We start from the raw sequence: 21,767 nt of genomic DNA on the forward strand, positions 1-21,767 counted from the left end.
TTATACACACTCCGCACTTCCACCTTAAAGGGCAAGACTTCTTCATCACAGAAAGCTGTATCCGCCAAAAGGCTGCAAGCACGCCTGGGACCTCCAAGAGCACAGCGAGACTATACGTGCCGCCACACTTGGTGCAATATTTGGCTAGTGTTACATTTGATGTTTCTTTCTGTCAGTTTACATGGAGGTGATTGCAGTTCTCCCACAGCCGTCTGTGTTTATCAGTTTTACCATGGATGTTCAGTGCAAGAGTTAAACATGGAGTTATAAGCACCATAAAAGAGGCCGGCATCACTCTTGGGCATAGGGAATGCTAGACTGTTTGGCATTGATCTAACAGTGCTGTATTTGCAATGGAATGCAGACACCTTCTGCTCCCCCGCAGTTCACCAACACTTTGTTAAAAGAACCCAATTTACAGCTCGGGCTTGAGTGCTCTCTACTAGCGGGAGAACTATTTTTCATATTATGAAGAAATTGTTATTGCAGTCCAAGAAAATCACTTTAAAAAAAAAAAAAAAGTGACAACACATTGCTATAAATATGTCAGCCCGCGAAGTTTGTGGCAACATCAGGCGCTTCTTTGGAAATTGCTTCGAGAACTCATTTTGATACTTAATAAAAAGTGCCAAGAGCAATGTGTTTAGTACATTCACGTGTGTTCTGTGTGTGTCGTAGTGTGTTTAAAAGCGTCAACAGGGGCTGCCGGAACTTGGCGCTATGCTAAAATAGGCAGAGTTCAAATGGCCATTCGAAAGTCGCCTTGCCTCAAAACCCTGCAAGCTCACAAAAACCTAAACAAAAGGGCAACAAGCTAAACAAAGGTAAGTTCCTTTCCTACAGTAAGTTCAAATGAAAAAGAAGACTCGTGAAAACCCAATAATCGAAGGAAATTCGGAAGGCTACTTTGTTGAATGGGGCCTGTTGACAAAGCCGCGATGCACAGCCTCTGCAAGACAGGTTGTTGTCAATAAATCCAGAGAGATAGCTCAGTAAATTAAGTGTTTGCTGCTCGTGGCTGTGTGTCCTGCAGATCCTAGTGGTCAGTTCCAGTGATGGATCGCCTTACCGCGCCTAAGACACCATGGCCGCCGCTCCTGCATCCTTACTAGTGCTGCACACCGTGTGCCTTGCACGGATTAGGTGGGGCAGGTGCACAGATGTTGCCAGGGTGCCTGAAAGCAGAACAGTTGACCAGGGGTCGGATGATGAAACATGTTTAAGCAAAATACAGTCCACCTCTGGAAAGGTAATTGGAGAAAACTTAAAAGAAAACAAAGCCGGTCACGGGGGGCCTCTTTTTCGTTCACCCTCTAAGACCTGTCCCGCCTCATAAAGCCTTTAAAAGGGCAGACATAGCTCCCCCCTTTTACTGATCCTACAGCTGGGAGTTATGCATTAGTGTCTGAAAGCTCTGCCTGTCTCACGTGTACTAACAGCCTCAGGGGAGGGGCCGTGCATTACTTCCATCACTAATTAGCCGTTCTTCTCTCTGCTCAGAGGAATTTTACATGATGGAGGACGGGGAATTGTGGGTCATTTTATAAGTGATGCACTCATATTTTGTGTTGTTATTGTTTGTTTCCATGTGAGAACTATGCTGTCTAGACATTTTATGTAGTAATATAACAAACTTTTGACTTTGTCACCACTCCTACGCCGTAGTACTTAAGAAGCCTAATGGCATTGGAGACAATAAGCTTATATTAAGATAATGCAGCAGTGGTGAGATACAAGCTTTGTCAAGTAGCACGCCTTTTCCCCTTCTGGCAGTTAAAAGGGAAAATAGACCTACATCTATCATCTATAGAAGCCAGACGAGTGCCTTCAGACTTAAAATGGCTCTGTGGTAAACCGGAAGTGAAAAAAGAACAGTGAGACTATCGGATTATCCGAAGAAGGGCACTATGATAGTTTCCTGCTCATCGGCTTCATTTCTGACACCTGCAGAACATAACTTCTTCTCGATTTCCCTTACCTACCCCTAAGGGACAAGGGTAGGTAAGGGGCCGGCATTGGAGTGACAGTAAAAGAGTGAACAAACCTGACCCAGTGTGCCTGCCTTCAATGGTATGGAATTAGGGGTCAATTTTCAAAATGAACACACACCCCTTTCCTGGTCCCTTTGGGGAGATCGACCCCCCATTACCCTTGTGCTGCATAGCCCCGCCCCCAACACCTTCCCCATGGCCACTCTACTTGTGGCCTCTAGCTGCCTTCCTTGTTGCTCTGCAGGCTGCAAAGACAGGAGCTGAACGCACAGCACATCTGTAAATGATCTTTTGTACGTCGGGCTTCTTTTTTTATTTGTTTTTTACGAAGTGCCTTATGTGGTAAAGTTGCATGTCAGAGGCCTGGGATTGGGGTAATAAAGACAGTGGGTGCCTGGAACAGTCACGTGCTCTAGGACCCTCACCTTGGAAGCAGTATAAGGAGAATTACCCAGGGTCTACCACTCCTTCCCAACCTCACCTCTGGGTTCCCCCATGTCCTCCGCAGCATAGCTAAATAGGATGTGCACACTCTGAAGACCACCGGGTCCCTCATGTCCTCCGCAGCATAGCTAAATAGGATGTGCACACCCTGAAGACCACCGGGTCCCCCATGTCCTCCGCAGCATAGCTAAATAGGATGTGCACTGTCTGGAGACCACCGGGTCCCCCACGTCCTCCGCAGCATAGCTAAATAGGATGTGCACACTCTGAAGACCACCGGGTCCCCCACGTCCTCCGCAGCATAGCTAAATAGGATGTGCACACTCTGAAGACCACCGGGTCCCCCACGTCCTCCGCAGCATAGCTAAATAGGATGTGCACACTCTGAAGACCACCGGGTCCCCCACGTCCTCCGCAGCATAGCTAAATAGGATGTGCACACCCTTAAGACCACCGGGTCCCCCACGTCCTCCGCAGCATAGCTAAATAGGATGTGCACTGTCTGGAGACCACCGGGTCCCCCACGTCCTCCGCAGCATAGCTAAATAGGATATGCACACTCTGAAGACCACCGGGTCCCCCACGTCCTCCGCAGCATAGCTAAATAGGATGTACACACTCTGAAGACCACCGGGTCCCCCCTTGTCCTCCGCAGCATAGCTAAATAGGATGTACACACTCTGAAGACCACCGGGTCCCCCCGGTCCCTCATGTCCTCCGCAGCATAGCTAAATAGGATGTACACACTCTGAAGACCACCGGGTCCCCCATGTCCTCCGCAGCATAGCTAAATAGGATGTACACACTCTGAAGACCACCGGGTCCCCCCGGTCCCCCATGTCCTCCGCAGCATAGCTAAATAGGATGTACACACTCTGAAGACCACCGGGTCCCCCATGTCCTCCGCAGCATAGCTAAATAGTATGTGCACACTCTGAAGACCACCGGGTCCCCCACGTCCTCCGCAGCATAGCTAAATAGGATGTGCACACTCTGAAGACCACCGGGTCCCCCACGTCCTCCGCAGCATAGCTAAATAGGATGTGCACACTCTGAAGACCACCGGGTCCCCCACGTCCTCCGCAGCATAGCTAAATAGGATGTGCACTTTCTGGAGACCACCGGGTCCCCCACGTCCTCCGCAGCATAGCTAAATAGGATGTGCACACTCTGAAGACCACCGGGTCCCCCACGTCCTCCGCAGCATAGCTAAATAGGATGTGCACTGTCTGGAGACCACCGGGTCCCCCATGTCCTCCGCAGCATAGCTAAATAGGATGTACACACTCTGAAGACCACCGGGTCCCCCCGGCCCCCATGTCCTCCGCAGCATAGCTAAAGAGGATGTACACACTCTGAAGACCACCGGGTCCCCCATGTCCTCCGCAGCAGTGGACACTGTCGGCACAACAAGCACTGACACAATCCTTGTATTCTCTACTGTACGTCAGAAAGAGGTAGGCGGGCTCAGATGAGAACGTTACTAGACAAGATCGGGAAGACCAAGCAACACTCGCACAGACCCAGGGAAACCATAGAAACCGGTAGCCGCCATGACAGGGCCACATCATTCCAAGCTGGCATGGCCCCCATTTAAATTGTTGACACTCTGGGGCCGTACCAAGTCATCGGAACACCATTAGCCAGACATGGACAGGCCGAGGGACCAATGGTTACCAACTAATTATCAGTTTCAAAAGTTCCTGACATAGAGCACCAATGGGAAGCAATTTTTGGAGGGGTAAGGTAGAAGTACCAGAGAGAAGACAGAGTTGGAGGAGGACAGAGCAGCTGAAATGGGAGGTTTCAGGGGAGGAGATTATTGTATAGGGGGAGGAGGAATTAATCGGAGGTAGGGAGATGTTGTAGATGAGGAGAGTCGGAGGAGGAAGAGAAGCAAGTGGATAGAATGGTCCATGGCAGAAAACCAGCATTGGTCAAGCCAAGAGGTAGAAGCGATGCTGCGGGGCAGACAGCAACACCGTGAGGCAGGAGCTGGTGTGCAGGAAGGCTGCTAGCGATAATGAAGTGCAGCACCTTGTTGACTTGGGCCGAGAGATTGGGAGGTGTTGAGAGAATGAAATAAAGGAAGTAAGAAAGAGAAAGAAAGAACGACAGACAGAGACAAAGAGCGAAAAACGCTAAAACTATTCCAAATGGAAAATGGAAATGTTGGCAATGCCATAGGAACATATCTGATCTTCCTAAGGGTATTTAGTATGTATGCAAAGTGTATAGTGTGCAGATAAGGGGCCGCAACAAAGTGTTGTACATGGGGAACAGAAGGCATAGAAATAAAAGCAAGAAACCTGGGGAACAGACCGGCTGGCCGGAGTTCACCTGTTCATTGCGCTAACCAAGGAACCATCTTTGCAAGAGGGCCTTTAGTTCTTTCTGGAAGGAGAGCAGCGTTAGAGCCGTGCCAAGGTCTGGTGGGAGGGCGTCCCACAGTGCAGGTGCATAACTGGAGAATTCCCGCCCAATTCCTGGTCTTGAGTAGGATGAGTGGATTTGGGTTGTTTGACCGAAGTAAAATTATTCACCGTGGAATTGACCATAGTCAATTTCGCCGTGAATCGCTTTGCACTTATGTCAATCATACCCTAACGTCCCTTACACCACCTCCACCCAATTCTCCATCCCACCCCACCTCCCCTACTTTCCTACTTGCTCGACCTCCTCTTCCTCTGAGGCGTCAGATCCCTCCCTCTAACGCAGGTCAGATCCGACACCCCAGGGTCCTTTTTTCATTTTTTCCCTTTTTTTTGGGTCCCCTGCCTCCAATATTCAGGAAGCAGGGACACCCCTGCAACCTCCAAGGCCAAAAATACCGAACGTGGGGAGCAGGGTACACCCCCGCAACCCCTGCTCCACGTGTTCGGTATTTTTTTATAATCGATCGAATGGTACTGGCCGAATTCGGTCAAATGTACCATTCGACCAATTATAAACGAGCAAATTGGCTAATACCGTATGACCAGGTGGCCCTGCCTCCATGCTACTCATTTTCCAGTCACTTCATGAATGCAGTATTCGAGTTGTCCTTTCAGCCCCTGATCCAGCGAGCACAATAATATAAGTGTGGTGTCCTGATGAGTCGCATCCCTCTGGTAAGTGAGGTCTTAACAGTTTGCAAGGTGAATGGAAGGCCTCTCCCTATCTGCACCATCTTATAGCAAGGAGCGGGTGTTGCTTTCACGTTTTCCCGTGCCATCTCTCCTTCACAATCTATAAAGCCAAATCTGGCCCCGTGCCCTGAGCCCTTACGAAAAGGGGAAGAGTCAGGTGCAGCTAGGCCTCGTTATTTGGAGCTGGTGCGTGTGCCCTCTGGAACAGGTCCACAGGATCCCCTGTTGTGCCCAATTCACTGTATAATTCAATAGTGATGGCCTGGGATGGCCACCTTCTGTTGGGCCGAAGCTCGGGACTTCTCCATGGAACACACTGGCAGCATGTCTCTTGGCAGGAACATGCCTCCATTGCCAGCAGCGAGAGGCACGGGGAATTCTGGGTCTGAAAGTCAGAATACATCAAAAATATATCGGGTGACCTAATATATGTTTTATTCATTCTGCATTTCAGACCCAGAACGCCCCGTCCATCTTCACCACCAAGCGCGTTTAGCGCTATGGCATACCTTGGCCTGGTTCAATCATGCTTTGAAGGGACATGGCCTTTGCATCAGGGCAATGTGTGTCTTGCCAATAATACCGCACAGAACTGTACTTGCACCAGGGCAGAGCCACAGCAGTGAGGGCCCTGGTGGCCATTAAGAAAGACACAGCTACATGTCCACATGCACAATTGCAACAGGCATTTGTTCTTAACAATGGATTTCTTATGGCAAAGCTTGAAATGTGTGCTTTAAAACAACGACTTATGACGTGAGTGGTTCATGATTGTGATATTGTGAACATGAGTATTTTTACAAAACACATTGGGCCTCATTACACGGAAGGCGGTAAACCATGGTGCTATTAGCACCATGGTTGCCGCCGGTACCATACCGGTACCACCATGGAGGAAAAGGGAATTACCACCCCATTGCAAGGTTGGCGGGGCGGTAATTCCCCCTTTCTCCATGGCCTTTCCCCATTCCCATTTTTGCCCGATAGGGCATAATGGGAATGGGGAAGGAGCTAATTACGGTACCACAAATTGCAGTACCGTAATTGGCACCAAGGTCCCTTTGCGGGTCCCAACTTTAACGGCTGGTCTATACCAGCCGTTAAGGTCGGGTCCCGCAAAGGGACCTCGTAGTAAGGCGGTAAGGGTTTACCGGTACCGGTGCCCTTACCGGTACCGGTAAACCCTTACCGCCTACCGTGTAATGATGCCCATTACCTTGAACCATGCTGCCACAGACTTCATGGCTCTGACGTGTATAGTTATTTAACCTTTCAGCAACGAGGACCGATGGACGGAAGGTTTCCTGATAATGGGCCTCATCACGAGTTTGGCGGTAACACTTTAATCTGGTGATAGCGCTGTTACTGACGGATTTAAGGGTCCGCCAAATCAGGGCTTCGGCGGACTTCTCCCCAGCTCTGAGCTGGGGGGAAATCCTCTGAAAATTCACGCTATTACCGCCGGCAGGAAATCCGTCGGCGGTATCAGCGAGAAATTTCCCCATTGAGCCCAATGGGGAATGGGGCATTCCCGAATGGGCTCAATGGGGAATGGGGATTTCCAAATCCGCCAAACCCGTGATCCGGCGATAATAGCGCTGGTGGGTTTGGCGGTAGGGCAGATAGCACCAGCGCTATTAGCGCCAGCGTTTCCACCCAACTCGTGATGAGGCCCAATGTATGCTATTTGTAAAGTGCCAGGGTCAGTTTTGGAGGGGTTCGTGGCTCTGGGGGCTGTCTTGTTGGACAGGATTACCATCTGCCCAGCGCAGGTCTTCTTGGAATCATTCCTTCAATTTGTGTACATTAAGATTCATAAAATATATTGAAAACTATTTCTCAAGATGCCAAAGTGCACTTCATTCGCCCTGTAGTGTTCCGAACGTCTTTACTGTTGATTCACCATCAATCAAATTATTTGTGGTATTATTGGATGTACCTCATGGTTGCACCACAATCGGCCTGGTCCAAGTTATAATTTCCAGTGGGGTCATCCTTATTCCTCCATTCATTCAAAACCACAGTTCCTTTCCTCTGTTTCTTCATCTGCTGCATTCTTATCATGCAACTAACATCCACCCTTCTCTTTATACCCCCTTATTCCTTCAAATTCATTTTTTCATACGTAGTTGATAGAGTTGAAATCCCCACTCAAGTCAAAGGAAAACTTCAAATGAGTAAAACAAATACATTCTGAGTCACCATAGGGCCTGAGCAGGCAAGGCCCCGCCACAATCTCTAAATGCCCACTCTGAGGGCGCTGTGTGGGCATTTACAGATGTTAATGTCACTGCAGTGTTCCCAACTACATTAGCTTCAGGCAAAGAGTTCCACACATCCACGGCTGTGCTTGAGAAAGCGTCACCCCCAAATAATGTGAGAAACACCCTTGGCACAGTAAACCATGTTACGTCTGAGGATCTCAGGTTGCATATTTTAGTCGCCTGGTGCACAGTCATCATGCCATGCAAACCCTTAAAGGTCTTAGTGGTTTGCATGTTCGTCACACTGCAGACCATAGGAAGTCAGTGGACATCTCGCTGGGCCGTCTTACTGTCCTTGAAATGAGGAAACACAGCCATATTGAGAACCAGCTACAGTTTTTAGAGTTAAGTATGTAGGTCGTTTTGCATAGTGTGTATTACCATTATCCAAAGAGTTTGAGACAAAGCAATGGATCAAAGCATCTGGGAGAGTTGATGGCATTAACATAAACAGCCCCAAGCAATCCTAAGCCTTCAGCACAGTGGCCACCAAAGAACACACACTGAATCATTGCTTAAACAGGACTCTGGGATCCATAATTTGGATATCAGGGCAGATCAAATGCCATAAACAAGTGGCATCTCCCAGCCTCAAGGACCAGTTCCTCCTGTCTTTCCTAGACCCCATTGAATACTTCCATCGCACAACTTGAACTGTACTAATTTCTGCTTACCCTTACAGGGAGTGCATTTCAGAACTTAGTCCTACTTGCTAAGTTGAATTGAATACATCAAATAAATGTGTTTGCATCCCTCCTTTTCATCTACTAATTTACAAATAGTGTATAAGGGTAGACCCAAACCCTGATACCATAAAACTCAAAAGAGAGTGAATGCACGTTGCCTGAAAAAGCAAATGTATTACAAGTAAACGGGTGGGGGGAAGGGTTTAGCCAGCTTTGTTAAGCTGAAAACTAACATCTCCACTCCATGTTCAACAAAATTACAGCTTTTATACACAAAATTGAATAATGTACATAATTACACATAACAATTAAAACATCATCCCACAATTCCCATTTGCTAAACCCTATACAAAGAATCTACACATCAGCCATATTCGCTAACCTCTTTGGATACATTTACTAAACACAATACCCTTTTCACGTGGTCTCATCACGTAGCCGGTTATGAAGTCCTGAAATATAATTGGTCTGTTATCGCAAACAATTTTCAACAGTTTACTTGTTACATTTGTCAGAGTAATTGTAACCCAGCTTGTGATGTGTATAACCTTCATAAAATCCCATCACGGAGAGGGAGGAGTGAAGACAAAGGACATTCCTTTGACCACACAATAGCCTCCTCATTACCACAGACCCGCTGGCACCTCAAACTGCTCCGACGGCATTCCTTTGCAGCACCTCATGTTACTTACATCTTAAATTATATGGCCTCCCTAGTAGGTATCCTGCTCATCTTCCTGAGATCCCAAAAGGAATCATAAAACACTGGTCAAGCTCTGCTCTCGAACATCAATTTCATGTACTTATTGACTAACCCCAGTCTGACCCTCGCAACCTAACCAGCCCAGTTGGTCATTCAATAACAAGGCTTCTTGTTCCCAGGAAGTGTTTCACTCACATCTACAGATCCCTCTAACCATAAAAACAAACCTAATGGCAGTTCATTCCATTCCCACCCCCAGCATCTATTTGGCCTGCTATCGCCATCTACCCGATGTGCTGTGCTTCCTCTCCTGACCTTCGCCATCCAAAACACTTGCTGAGGGAAGGAAACTCAGCCACTGCAAACCAGAAACTCTGCAGCCTAAGGCTCTAACCAGGAGAAGAAAGCAACCTTTGAGAGGTTTTCTGGAAAGATGGCAGAACTCTTAATACCATTGTACTCTGACTACATATTTATCCTAAGTCATTTTAGGTCCCCGTGTATCTACTTCACAAGTGTACCGCGTCCCCCTACAGTCGCTTTCTCTACCGAAAAACCCTTCCCTTGCGAAACACAAAATTGTTCCCCACATAATGATTTTGCGATTAGTGAACTAGAATGTGTTTAAAACTAGATGCAAAGGAACATATACACGAAATATCCAAACTAAACAGAACACACGCTCACTGCAACATTACTCTGTTTAACCGACCCTTGCCATGGACTAATACAACTTACGCAGCATCAGCCTGTTTCCCCTATCAGGGCCCTCTACATGCATCCCAACAATAGCATGTCTGGATTTCTTCCCTCGATTCAATCACGTTCCAGCCTACCCCGCACATCCCATTAAACCTACATCACCCTCCTCCTGATGTGTTCTCATTCTTTTCCCCTGTTAATGAAATTACATTATTGTTCCTATTTGTTCCTAATCCGCTCAATGCTTAAAGTATTGTTATCATCCTATATTATTTAAATCATTTGAGTAATCACGATTAGCATCATGAAGAATACCATTAGACGACATGTAAACATGTAAATTCGCCCCAAACTGAACCTTCAAGTTTACCCGTGTGCGGAGCCATTTTATAATCCCTATTTGACACTCTGGGGCAATATTTAAAAGGCATCAGACATACATTCATGACTGGAATCCTGCCACTGTTCAGCTGAGGCTACTCCCCTTCCTCTCTGAAAGGAAGTGCAGGGCCACACTGGATCACTGCACTAGATGTTAAGGAATATAACTGACATGCTTCTGTCTCTCTTTCTCTCTCCACCTCTGTTTCACCCCCTCCCTCTAGTTCCCTCTCTCTATTTCTCTTTCTTTCTCTCTCCTTAGCTCTCTCTCTCTCCCTCCAACCTCTCTTTCCCTGTCTCTCTCTCCAATGCCCTCTCTCTATTTCTCTTACTTTCCTCTCCTCTCTCTTTCCCAACTCTCTTTCCATCTCACTTTAGTTCCCTCTCTCTATTTCTCTTTCTTTCTCTCTCCTTAGCTCTCTCTCTCTCCAATGCCCTCTCTCTATTTCTCTTACTTTCCTCTCCTCTCTCTTTCCCAACTCTCTTTCCATCTCACTTTAGTCCCCTCTCTCTATTTCTCTCGTCCTCTCTCTCCTTCTCTCTCGCCCTCTCTCGTGAGTTGGCAATGTTGGTGTTATCCTCTACTGTTAAGCATGGCGATATAATGTGGCCTTGTATTTACTTTCAGTCAGCATGAATTCTGAATCGCACTTGCCGCATGCCTGGACTGGAGGTGGGAGAGTGTAGCTGCGTGGTCTAACCTGGCTTTCATAGCTTGCACTCAGAAACTGTTAAATGAGGCAGTGTTTGTGCATGTTGTCTCATGCAGGCTATTTTGACTTCTTCACTCTGGTTTGGTTATCTGGGACCCTTCGTTGCCCGAGTACCATGTCTTACGCCAGCAGGAGTTGAGGCCTTCCATGACTTCCCCATGTGCACCAGTGTGGTATTGAGTAACTGGGGAGTATTCGGCAGTTCAGGAAGATGCATGTTGTGGGAATTTCCATACCCGGGGATGATGGCAAACCTTAGGGGTCTCCTTCATGCCTTCAGTGTCTCTTAAAGGAACAGCTGTTCCTTGTGACAAGCTGGTCCAACACGGCCAGGCTGTGGTGGGAGAGAACAGGGGGTTCTTCCTACACCACCCCTCAGGCAAGCATTGCTCAGCAGGTCGCGGTATACGACCCCTATGGCTACCGCCCTTCACCCCAAGTGTCAGGCAAGCAATCTCATCAGATGAATTTCTTTCTTCAAGCTGAGTTCAGATTATTGTACATTAATCGATTTATCTTTTAATGAGTACTATATGGTTGCAGGCACAGTGCTTTGAATAAATGCTCTATGTGATTAGATAAATAAGAGTGAGGCAGGGAATTCTAATTCTTGTCGGATATTATAAGGGTGGATATTTAAAATGTCTGCACACTGCATCAGTGATCCCAAATCTCTAGCTTTACTAACATGTGTCTTTTTTTCTTTGGAACAGGCCTCTAGAACCGCCCGTTCCGACGAGGATCAAGACAGCGGTTGGGACGCTTGGGGAACCTGGAGCGACTGCTCGCGGACCTGCGGAGGCGGCGCGTCCTATTCTCTGCGAAGATGCTTAAATGGAAGGTCAGAAGACAAACTGTGATTACTGCATGATCCATACTATCAGCATTTGTGAGGCTTCACCTTCCAAATGATGCTCCTCTCTAGTTCCAACCATTGGCAAAATCGCTGTTTGTGTCCTGCATTGTGATTGGCTTATTAGGTTGGTTCATTTTGTGTAATTCATAAATGTTTAAGGTGGTCTTATCCTTGATATTCCCCCTCGACTGAGGATGCCCATGGCCCTTCATGCAATTAATGACTTCAGTAAAGATAGTGCCGGAGGGGAGGAGTTGCTTCTAGGAATAAGTCCTCGATGGACTCCAAGTGCCGCTCATTCTGAGGCAGAAATACATGAGGCTAATGGCGATGTGGCCTTTATTGGTGGATGAAGTGTGGGATGCAGGCCACCTTTCATAGCAGAAGGCCTTGCAAGCCCCGCTGTTTCATGTCTGTTCTTCCTTTTGGTGGGAGGGTGCAGGCCTACAGTCACATGTTTATTCGTGAAGTTGGTAAGATAAAGCAGCAATACTTTTTGTTGTGTTTCACTGTATTTTCTTTTTAGAGAAACGCCTACTGTCTTGCTGAAACATCAGGACATAGAGTCCTTCTTTTGAATGTGGAAGTGCCAACTAGGGTTTGGTGTGCTCCTTCAAAGACACTTGTGAAAGCATGAGGCAGACAAATCGTCCTTGAATGGCATAGAGGAGGTGATAACCAAAACTAGAAGCTTAAGAAGGAAATAGCGGGCAACATACCTGTATTCAAGTTCAAAGCTAACCCCCATCTGTGGTCCCGTGGAGGAAGGCGGTTGATGCCTTGTTTGATAGTAAATTGCCCATACAAATAGTCCTATGCAAATGTTTGTAGGGCAACATTCTTTGTACTATGTCTAACCCTTAGTGTTTACGGTTCAGACCAAACCAACTACACCTACAAAATAGCTGTAATTTCACATTGATGTCAAATGCATTCACATTTAAAAATGCTAGATTTCGATTTTGTCACAAAAAGGCATCTTGTTATCTTGTGTCATAATCCAGCCCCTTTCCGTATTGCACACTGTACAGTTCCACTTCAACTGCAGTCCCTTCTCTATTTCTATGACTCAGAAAGTCTGTTTCTCCTGTTTCCTTTGCACGTACTTCCCTTAATCCTGCTGACATTTCGTTCTCGGTCTTTGCGTACATTAGCCCCCCCCACCCCTTTAGTGGTTAGTCATACTTTGTGTTTAAGGTGCATCTCCCGCTCTTCTACTGTGTTACTGTCGCTCTGTGAATCCGTGCCACTTTAGGCTCTCTCTGACTTCTATGTCCCCATCTGTTCTATTACTGTTGATATGATATGGCATTTATAACGCGCCTATACACAAGTGTTTCAAGGCGCGACGAGGCGGGGAAGGGAACAGAGGGAAGACAGACAACGATCCTACTAGGCCAGGTGTCATTCAGATCGCGCAAGTGCAAGGGAAGGGGGAAAGGGAAAAAGTGCGGGGGGAGGGGTAGGGGAGAGTGCAGTACATGGGATAATAAAATAACGAGATAAATAAAACGGCCAGCTGGTGGCAAGTGCAGGGTGAGTGCAGACATAAGTGCTGGTGGGGGGAACTGTAGGGATACAGAAAAACAGTCCCCAGGTGCAGGGGTTGCCAGGGAGGCAGTGCAGGCGTGCAACAGGCAGGACTTGGGCGCGAGAATAGAATGGTGGCCATGTAACCAGTGCAGTCTCAGTATCAGCCAGGAATTCAGGAGGGGAGAGGGGGAGAGAAAGCAGAAGCAAAGAGGAAGGTTTTAAGGTGCTTCCGGAACCGAAGATGGTTCTCTTCAAGTTTCAGGGAGGCTGTTCCAGAGGGAGGCCCCAGCCGAGGAGAGAGATCTACCAGCAACTCATTGCTTGGAGAAGCGACTGACCCTGAGGGAATTGGAGGCGGATGAGAGAAGAGCACGAGAAGGAAGATATTTAGGAAGAGAGAGCTGAAGGTATTGAGGCCCCAGGGCCCAGAAGGCCTTGTGTACGATGCAGAGGGTTTTGAACTTAATCCTTGCAGCCACTGGGCGCCTGTGCAGAGATTTCAGTCCTGGAGAGATGCGATCCCTGTGCCTGAGGCCAAGGACAAGTCCTGTTTTGGATGAGTTGCAGAGGGCGGAGAGTAGAAGCAGGCAGATTTAGAAAAAGGCTTTTGCAATAGTCCAACGTAGAGAGAACCAGGGCTCTGGAGACAGTGAGCCTCTGGATGAAGGAGAGGAAAGGAAGAATAACTCTGAGGGAGTGCAGCTGGTAGTGTGACTTCTTAGCGACGTCAGAGATGTGAGGAGAGAAAGAGAGTGTGGAGTCGAAGATGACCCCAAGGTTTTTAGCCCTGCAGGTGGGAACAGGAAGGGGGCCAAACGTAGCCAGAGAGCTACAGGAAAGGAGGGAGTGGGTGAACCGATGAGGAGAATCTCAGTCTTACTGGCATTAAGACAGAGGTCATTGGCGGCACACCACTCCTGGATAGCAGACAGAAAGTCAGAGATGAGGGACGGAGAAGAGGTGGCCGAAGGTAGCCTGAAAATGAGTTGAGTGTCATCCGCATAGCACTGAAAGTTGGGGCAGAGAGCTGCAATGTGGTGGGAAAGGAGTGCGAGGTATTTGTTGAACAGCCAGGGAGAGAGGTTAGACCCCTGGGGGACACCACAGGTAGAGAAAAAGATAGCAGAGAGCAAGGACCCAAGTTGCACCTGGGAGGGTCGGTCAGAGAGGAAGGAAGTCATCCAGGTTATCACTGAGACAACTTAGCAGGATGGCATGGTTGACAGTGTCAAAGGCAGAAGAGAGATCAAGCAAGATGAGGACACGGGGTGTTAGAGTCAAGGTTGGAGAGCAAGTTTTCACGGATGTTCAGGAGAGCAGTTTCCGTGCTTCTGGCAGCTCTGGAGCCAGACTGATGGTCATGAAGAAAACCAACAGATTCGGTGTGGAGATTAAGCTGGGAGATGGCCAGTTTCTCCAGGAGCTTGCCCAGGAAGGGAGTGACGGAGATTGGGCGGTAGTAAGCCGGGCAGGAGGGATCGGCAGAGGGTTTCTTCAGAAGAGGGTGCACAAGGGAGTGCTTGAGGGGGATGGGAAGACTCCAGTGGTGAAGAAGTGGTTGCAGAAGTCAGCCAGGGCAGGGGCCAGGGTGTCAATGTGGTCCTTGATGGTTTTGGAGGCGCATGGGTGAACCTGTTTTGACAAGACTTTCATAGATCAGACTTGTCTAGAAACCTCGACAGTGGAGAACAGGGGAAAGGCAGAGAAGGAGGGAGGAGAGGTGGCTATAGAAGGGCCAGGGGAAGAGCAGGGAGTAGAGGGAGGGAGGGGAGAGGAGGAGAGTGAGGACAGGATGTCCTGAGTTTTAGAGATGAAGTGAGGAGCGAGTGCCGAGCAGAGGGCCTGGGAGGGGACAGTAGAGGTAGACACTGCGGCAGCGTTGGCCAGTTCCTTGCAGATTTTAAAGAGTTCAGCCGAGTTGTTAGATGCCAATGAGACGTGGGCTTGGATAAGAGCTCTCTTCCTGGTGAGGACAGAGAGCTGGTATTGCCTTTGGAGCAGGCGGCAGGCCAGTTTGTCAGAGGATGTACAAGAAGCACGCCATTTCCTCTCGGCCACCCTGCACTTGTGTTTAAGGGTGACGAGGTCTGAGTCTTACCAGGAGTTGCACTTGGCTTTGGGCTTCAGGCGGATTCTCATGACAGGGGCAAGGATAGCAAGAGTATCAGATAAAGCAGAGTGGAGCGTGTAGAGGGCTGTGTCAGGGTGAGAGTCAGCCAAAGGGGGAGGGAGTGAGAAAGTGGCGGCGAAAGCCTCAACTGACACACGCTTCATGGGTCGGATGATCGAGAAGGTGGGTGGCAGTGATGGAAGTGGCTTGGCCTGTGGGGTACAGAGGGTGAGATAGGAGGAAAGGAGAAAGTGATCACTCCAGGAGAGAGGAGTGGTGAGAGGGACAGAAAGGGGTATGTCTGAGGAGATCAGAACATCCAGAGTGTGCCCTACAGAGTGAGTCGGGCCAGAGGGGAGAATAGTGAGTGAGAGAGAGAGTCGCATAGGTTGCAAAAGAGTCCAGAGGGAGGACAGGAGGCATCCAGGTGGATGTTGAAGTCTCTAAGAAGGAGGAGTTGAGTGGTCGAGGGCAGGAGTGAGGAGAAGAGGTCCGCCCACTCAGAGAGGAAGGAGGAAATCTGACCAGATGGCCGATAGATAGTAGCCACAGTAAGGGAATGACTAGGTGAGGGAGAGAGCCTGCATTCAAAAGAGGAGTAGGCCTGCGTAGGAATGACAGAGGCAGGAATCCACTCAGGGAAGATCAGGGCTATACTCCCTCTGGAGCAGTTGGACCTGGGCACAGAGAGGATCTTGTAGCCGTCAGGGAGGAGCGTGTCAATGCTTGTGACAGAGCTGGCCGTGAATCATGTCTCGGTGAGACTGAGGACATCGAGGTCAAGTTCTTCCAGAAGGCAGCAGATGTCGGAGGAGTGTTTGACAGCTGAACGAGAGTTAAGAGTGGTGATGTGGAGACGGTTGCCATCCTTGAAGGACTTCCGGGGAGGGGTACAGATCAGAGGTACGCCCTGCGGGGGTGTGGAAGGAGCCCGGGGGGGGCAGAGAGGGAATTTGAGGCCATGGTAGCCGAGGAGGAGGCAGCAGGGGGAGGCGAGGAGGCCGTGGAGGGAGGAGAGGGGACAGCAGGAGAAGAAAGGAAATTGATGAGGCATGGGAACCGTCTATCAAAGATCTGCGAATCTGTGCCCCAGTAGGCTCTCTCCCACGTGTAGGTCTTGTTCTATTGTGTTACTTTGATCTGTGAATCTGTGCTCTTTTAGGCTTCTCACACTTCTTATAATAATAATAATAATAATTTAGCATTTATATAGCGCTATGAACCTCAGGCATCTGAGCGCTTCTTTTTAATACCCACGGTGTGTGGTGCTCATTTATTGACCTCAGAAGGATGAACGGCTGAGTTTGGCCCTGCCGGGATTCGGACCTGGCGGCAAAACCCTTGTGCGCACCAAAACCTCCAAAACCATGTTTTTCAACACACAAAAAAATGGTTGCACAACCTGCCACCCATGGTGCATGTGTGGTGGAACAGAGCACACGCTGCAGAAAAAGTGCAAATGGGCTCCATGACAAGTAAACATGGAGTACAGAGGGAGCAGCAGCGCTTTGCCAGTGAAACTCCAAAATTGGCCTGTAAAAGACATTTACTTTGCTGCTGAAACTTCAAATGCCTGTACATAACACTTTCCAATACGCAAAATCGTGCTTGGCGCAAAAATTCATTTAATCTAATGAAGCACTGTGGATTTACAAAGTCCGGAAATGTTTAGAGCAAAACATTTTCTCAGCAAAACTGGATTGCCTGTGAATGACAGCCCCTGTCAAATGGGCTCTCCTGATTAAACTGTAAAGTTGTCTAAAACTAAAGGTCTGCCGGATTGGTAAATATAAAAGGACTGTTGCTGAAAGAAACACAGATCTCAGTTGTTTTGATCCCACAGGTTTAAATATAAGAATGTTATTTATCTATGTCATCTGATGCAATAAGTTTGTTTTAGGCTGGCTGGGCCTGCAAGAGTTTGAAAAACAGGTTTCCACCCAAGGGGAGGGCATTCCTCTCAGCAGATGCTCACTGACACATGATAATTGTGGGGTAGGCCAGACTTGTGTCTGCAGCCAAGGACTGAACAATGGCAGATTCTCCAGGCCAGGAAATGGACGTGTGAAAAGGTTGTAAACTAGGCTTGCAGAAGGAAATCCCAAAGGTGGGGGCTGCTCCTTGAAGGAAATCCCAAAGGTGGGGGCTGTTCCTTGCCTCCAGAGACAGACAAAATGTGGACCATTTGCTGCCAAGAATATGTAATGAACATTTTTTAGATAACTCGCTATCAGAAGTGGTGAAAAATATGAAATGGGCAGATTTGTTAAGCTAATTTTTGTCCCTACATTTCAAAACGTGGTGACACTGTGTAGCATATTCTGAACAGGAATGTTAATATATGTGGTTTTATGGAAACTGTATTTATGCTAGAATTGTTAAAGTTTGCACACACAGTCCTATGGTAAACACACATATTTGTGGAAATTTGAACATTTTTTAGATAACTTGCTATCAGAAGTGGTGAAAAATATGAAATGGGCAGATTTGTTAAGCTAATTTTTGGCCCTACATTTCAAAACGTGGTGGAACTGTGTAGCATATTCTGAACAGGAATGGCAATATATGTGGTTTTATGGGAACTGTATTTATGCTAGAATTGTTAAAGTTTGCACACACAGTCCTATGGTAAACACGCATATTTGTGGAAATTTGGAGAAGGTTTGGAAAATGTTTTCATGGCAAAATGGACAAAATGCTGCAAAAAGGCAAAACAAGGTCTCACAGCTGTGGGATTTTGATGAAAAGCTGCTCCATAAAATATGTAATCTTTGTATGTGAGTTTCGTAGAGGTTACAAATATATAAATATGTATTTATGACAAAATTCGATTTTGGTACTAGTGGCTAGGGGAGGTTTTGAAGTATTGTAAAAACCAAACCATAAACTTGACATCATCTGTCTTTTGATCCAATCACTTGGATGCAAGGCGGAAATGAGGCTCTGATCCAATCCCAGTTCACATGGGAAAGTTTAGTTAAGCCGGCCCATACACTCATTTTTGTGATGGCATTTGAAAGGATAAATAGAGACATCTGACAACACATAAACTCTCTCTTCTTGTATTTTATTTATTTGTAGCGTGTGCCAAGCCCACAGGCACCAGGGCGCAAAAACTTAATGGACACAATTACAAAAATATACAATAGAAATGTGAGCTTACGTCAAGCTGTAAGCAGTTACAAGTACATACAAAAGTGCGTGGACAAGATCAAAGTGTTACATATTCGTTGAAATTCAGCAAGTTATCATGAGGCAACATAGGTTAAACAAGGCATAATTTCAATGGGGTATTGGGCCAGAGAGCTAAGGCTGGCGGCATATAACTCTGAAGCGATTACTGAAGTCAAAAGACAGAATCAGATTTGGGTGAAGAGCCATGATTTTGTTTTCTGTTTGAAGGAATTGAATGAGGGCTAAGATCTGATGGAGGTGGGGAGAGAGTTCCAAAGCTTGGAAGCCAAGACAGGGAAGCTCACACCCCCAGCTTTTTGAAGTTTAAATCTGGGCATAGATAGGCTGTGTGTCTGAGCAGTTTTTTGAAAATGGGTGGATGTGTGGAGAGAAAGGCGGTTGGATAGGTAAGGGGGGGCCTTGTTAGCCAGGCATTTGTGAGTAAGGGCAAGAGTTTTCAAGGGGATTCCCTGCTTGACAGGGAGCCAGTGTAGATTCCAGCGAAGCACTTTTCTCCAGCATTCAACATCCAGCCTTCAACATCCTTCCAGATCCAGATGCCAATGACCAGGCCAAGCAGTAGCTGAACCATTTTCAGCTAGGCCTCATTCTTAACTAATCCTTACAACCCAGTGAAGTGCTATGGTGTAGGGAAGCATCCTGAAACTATCTGGCTTTCTACCATAATGCTTGCGTGATGAACTCGCCACCCCGTTGATCTGAAATATCCAGAAACAAGAAGGGCAGATCCCGTGCAGTTCCAGTGACCAGCCTAGCTGATCCTAGCTGATGTGCTGTCCTTCCTTGATAGACCCGATCCATTGACCAGAATCTAGGCGGGCCTAAAATCTCAAATCCCAGTAGATTGTGAGTATTAATAGGACGCTAGAGAACTATTGTATACCTTGCATTATCTTGTCCTAACCTAAATCTCTGAACTATCCTTACTTTCATAACCAGTAACTGTGTCAAAATCTTTTGTGCTATCTACCCTGTCTATTTGCTAAAGCGTCAATTTCATAGTCATTTTAATTTGTGTAACTCTCATCCAAAAATCCCACTTTGAATGTTTGGACTGGTTCTGCCGGGGAAGGCGCTGGGGATCTATTACTGAAGTCATGAATCAGTCTCAGAGCTTACTTTGTCCCAACCTGGTTGTCTAGCCTGCATGCTCTAGTCTTGAGTAAAAGCATAATCCATACTTTCTGGTTTTAAACTGAAGTTCTTGTCCAAATTTGTGTCTTTTAGTTTAGAAAAACACTTCTCACTAAAACCTCCATAACTCCCTCAGTTTTAAAGATAAAATGAAATTTCAATTCCCACTGATACCTAACATCCTTAGCTATCTCCACAAACAGTGCGGTTGACACGTTTTTATCAGAAATCGCATAGTAAATGTTTGCCACAAATTTACATTTTGCAAAAGTGTTACACGTGTGAATTGTCTTTAAATTAATTCCCACTTTGCCTTTCCTCACACCTGAAACTTTCTATCCCCCAGGCAAAGCCCACGCCAGCACTGCCACCTACCTTTGCGGCCATTCGGTCCATGAAGTGTGTGTCAATGGAGGTCTTTGCCTCTTCTCTCTCTGCTCCTCCGACTCCTGTGGCTGACTCACACTCTGACACAGCCCTCTCTAATCTGCATCTTTCTATCTCCAACACTCTGGATATCCTTGCCCCTGTCATGAGAATCGGGCTAAAGCCTGCCTCCAAGTGCAACTCTTGGTATGACTCCGACCTCGCCGTCCAAGTGCAGGGTGGCTGAGAGGAAGTGGAAGTCTTCGGGAGCATCCTCTGACAAACTGGCCTACCGCCTGCTCCAAAGGCAATGCAGACTCTCTGTCCTGTCCAAGAAGAGAGCCCACATTCAAGCCTGTGTCGCTGCAGCCTCCAACAACACGGCCAAACTCTTTAAAATATGCAAGGAACTGGCCAATCCTGCTGCAGTCTCTACCTCTCCTGTTCCCTTGCAGGGCCTTTATACGGCTCTGGCCTCTCACTTCACCTCTAAAACTCAGGAAATCCTGTCCTCTATCTCCTCTTCCTCTCCTTCTTCCTCTCCCAGCCCCACTTTTGGCCAACTGTCCCTCACCTCTCCCTTTCTCCTCTTTCTCCCTGACAACACCTGACGAGGTTGCTAGACAAGTCCGATCTATGAACGTTTTGTCCAAACAGGTACTCCTCTGCTCCTCCAGAACCATCAAGAACCATATTGACATCCTTGCTCTAGCCTTGGCTTATTTCTGTAATCACACTTTCGGAACTGGAACTTTCCCCTCTCTCCTCAAGCACTCCATTGTGCATCCCCTCCTCAAGAAGCCATCTGCCAATCCTACCTGTGCGACTAACTATCGCCCAATCTCGATCAACCCCTTTCCTGGGCAAGCTCCTGGAAAAGCTGGCCATCTCCCAGTTTCCTCTCCGCACTGAATCTGTTGGTTGTCTCCATGACCATCAGTCTGGCTTCAGAGCTGCCAGAGGCACAGAAACTGCTCTCCTGAACACCCATGAAGATCTGCTGCTCTCTAACCTTGATTGCAGCATTCCTTCTGTCCTCATCCTCCTTGATCTTTCCTGTGCCTTTGACATGGTCAACCTGTGAGGAACTCAACCATCCATGCAGGGAGTGTGCGCTCGCCTGGGCTTTTTGATTTTTTAAAAACGAAATGAATGATGGGAGATCAACCTCTGAAAATGTGTGAGGCCATTCTGCACACATTTCCTTGCTCACTGCACGAAACGCATGTACTGTGGGAGGACACAGCCTACAGGCGCTGTCCTCCCCTGTATTGTTCAGCTGGAATGTGACAGCCACAGGTACATCAAAACATCTCAAGAAGGTGGAAATAACAAAGGCTCCATGATTCCGCCTCTCTATTGTCTACTTCAGCTGGTGGCAGTGCATACTAATGAGAGATAATTAAGGCAAGCCTGCAAAGGGGCTTGTTCGTAGAAGAGACAACAGGAAGCCAGGGCTAACACCTCTTTGATATTCAAAATGTCAACTTGAAGCTAGTTCCCACCCCTCTGTATGAAGGACAGTGAATGGCCTGTCTGGGTCCATTATTTATCGTAGGCA

The 21,767-nt window shown here is 47.5% G+C and overlaps 1 protein-coding gene across 2 annotated transcripts in view; it reads left to right on the top strand.

Moving 5' to 3' along the window:
- ADAMTSL3 (ADAMTS like 3) overlaps nucleotides 1-21,767 on the top strand; it is a 1,638,295-nt gene that overhangs the window by 769,625 nt on the left and 846,903 nt on the right. For both annotated transcript variants that reach the window (XM_069625001.1, XM_069625002.1), the window contains exon 4: nucleotides 11,726-11,853. In XM_069625001.1, the coding sequence (XP_069481102.1) occupies nucleotides 11,726-11,853 (128 nt within the window). The remainder of the gene's footprint in view (nucleotides 1-11,725; nucleotides 11,854-21,767) is intronic.

This window comes from Ambystoma mexicanum, chromosome 11 (genome assembly GCF_040938575.1).
Source record: "Ambystoma mexicanum isolate Mex_15411 chromosome 11, UKY_AmexF1_1, whole genome shotgun sequence".
Taxonomy (NCBI): Eukaryota; Metazoa; Chordata; class Amphibia; order Caudata; family Ambystomatidae; genus Ambystoma; species Ambystoma mexicanum.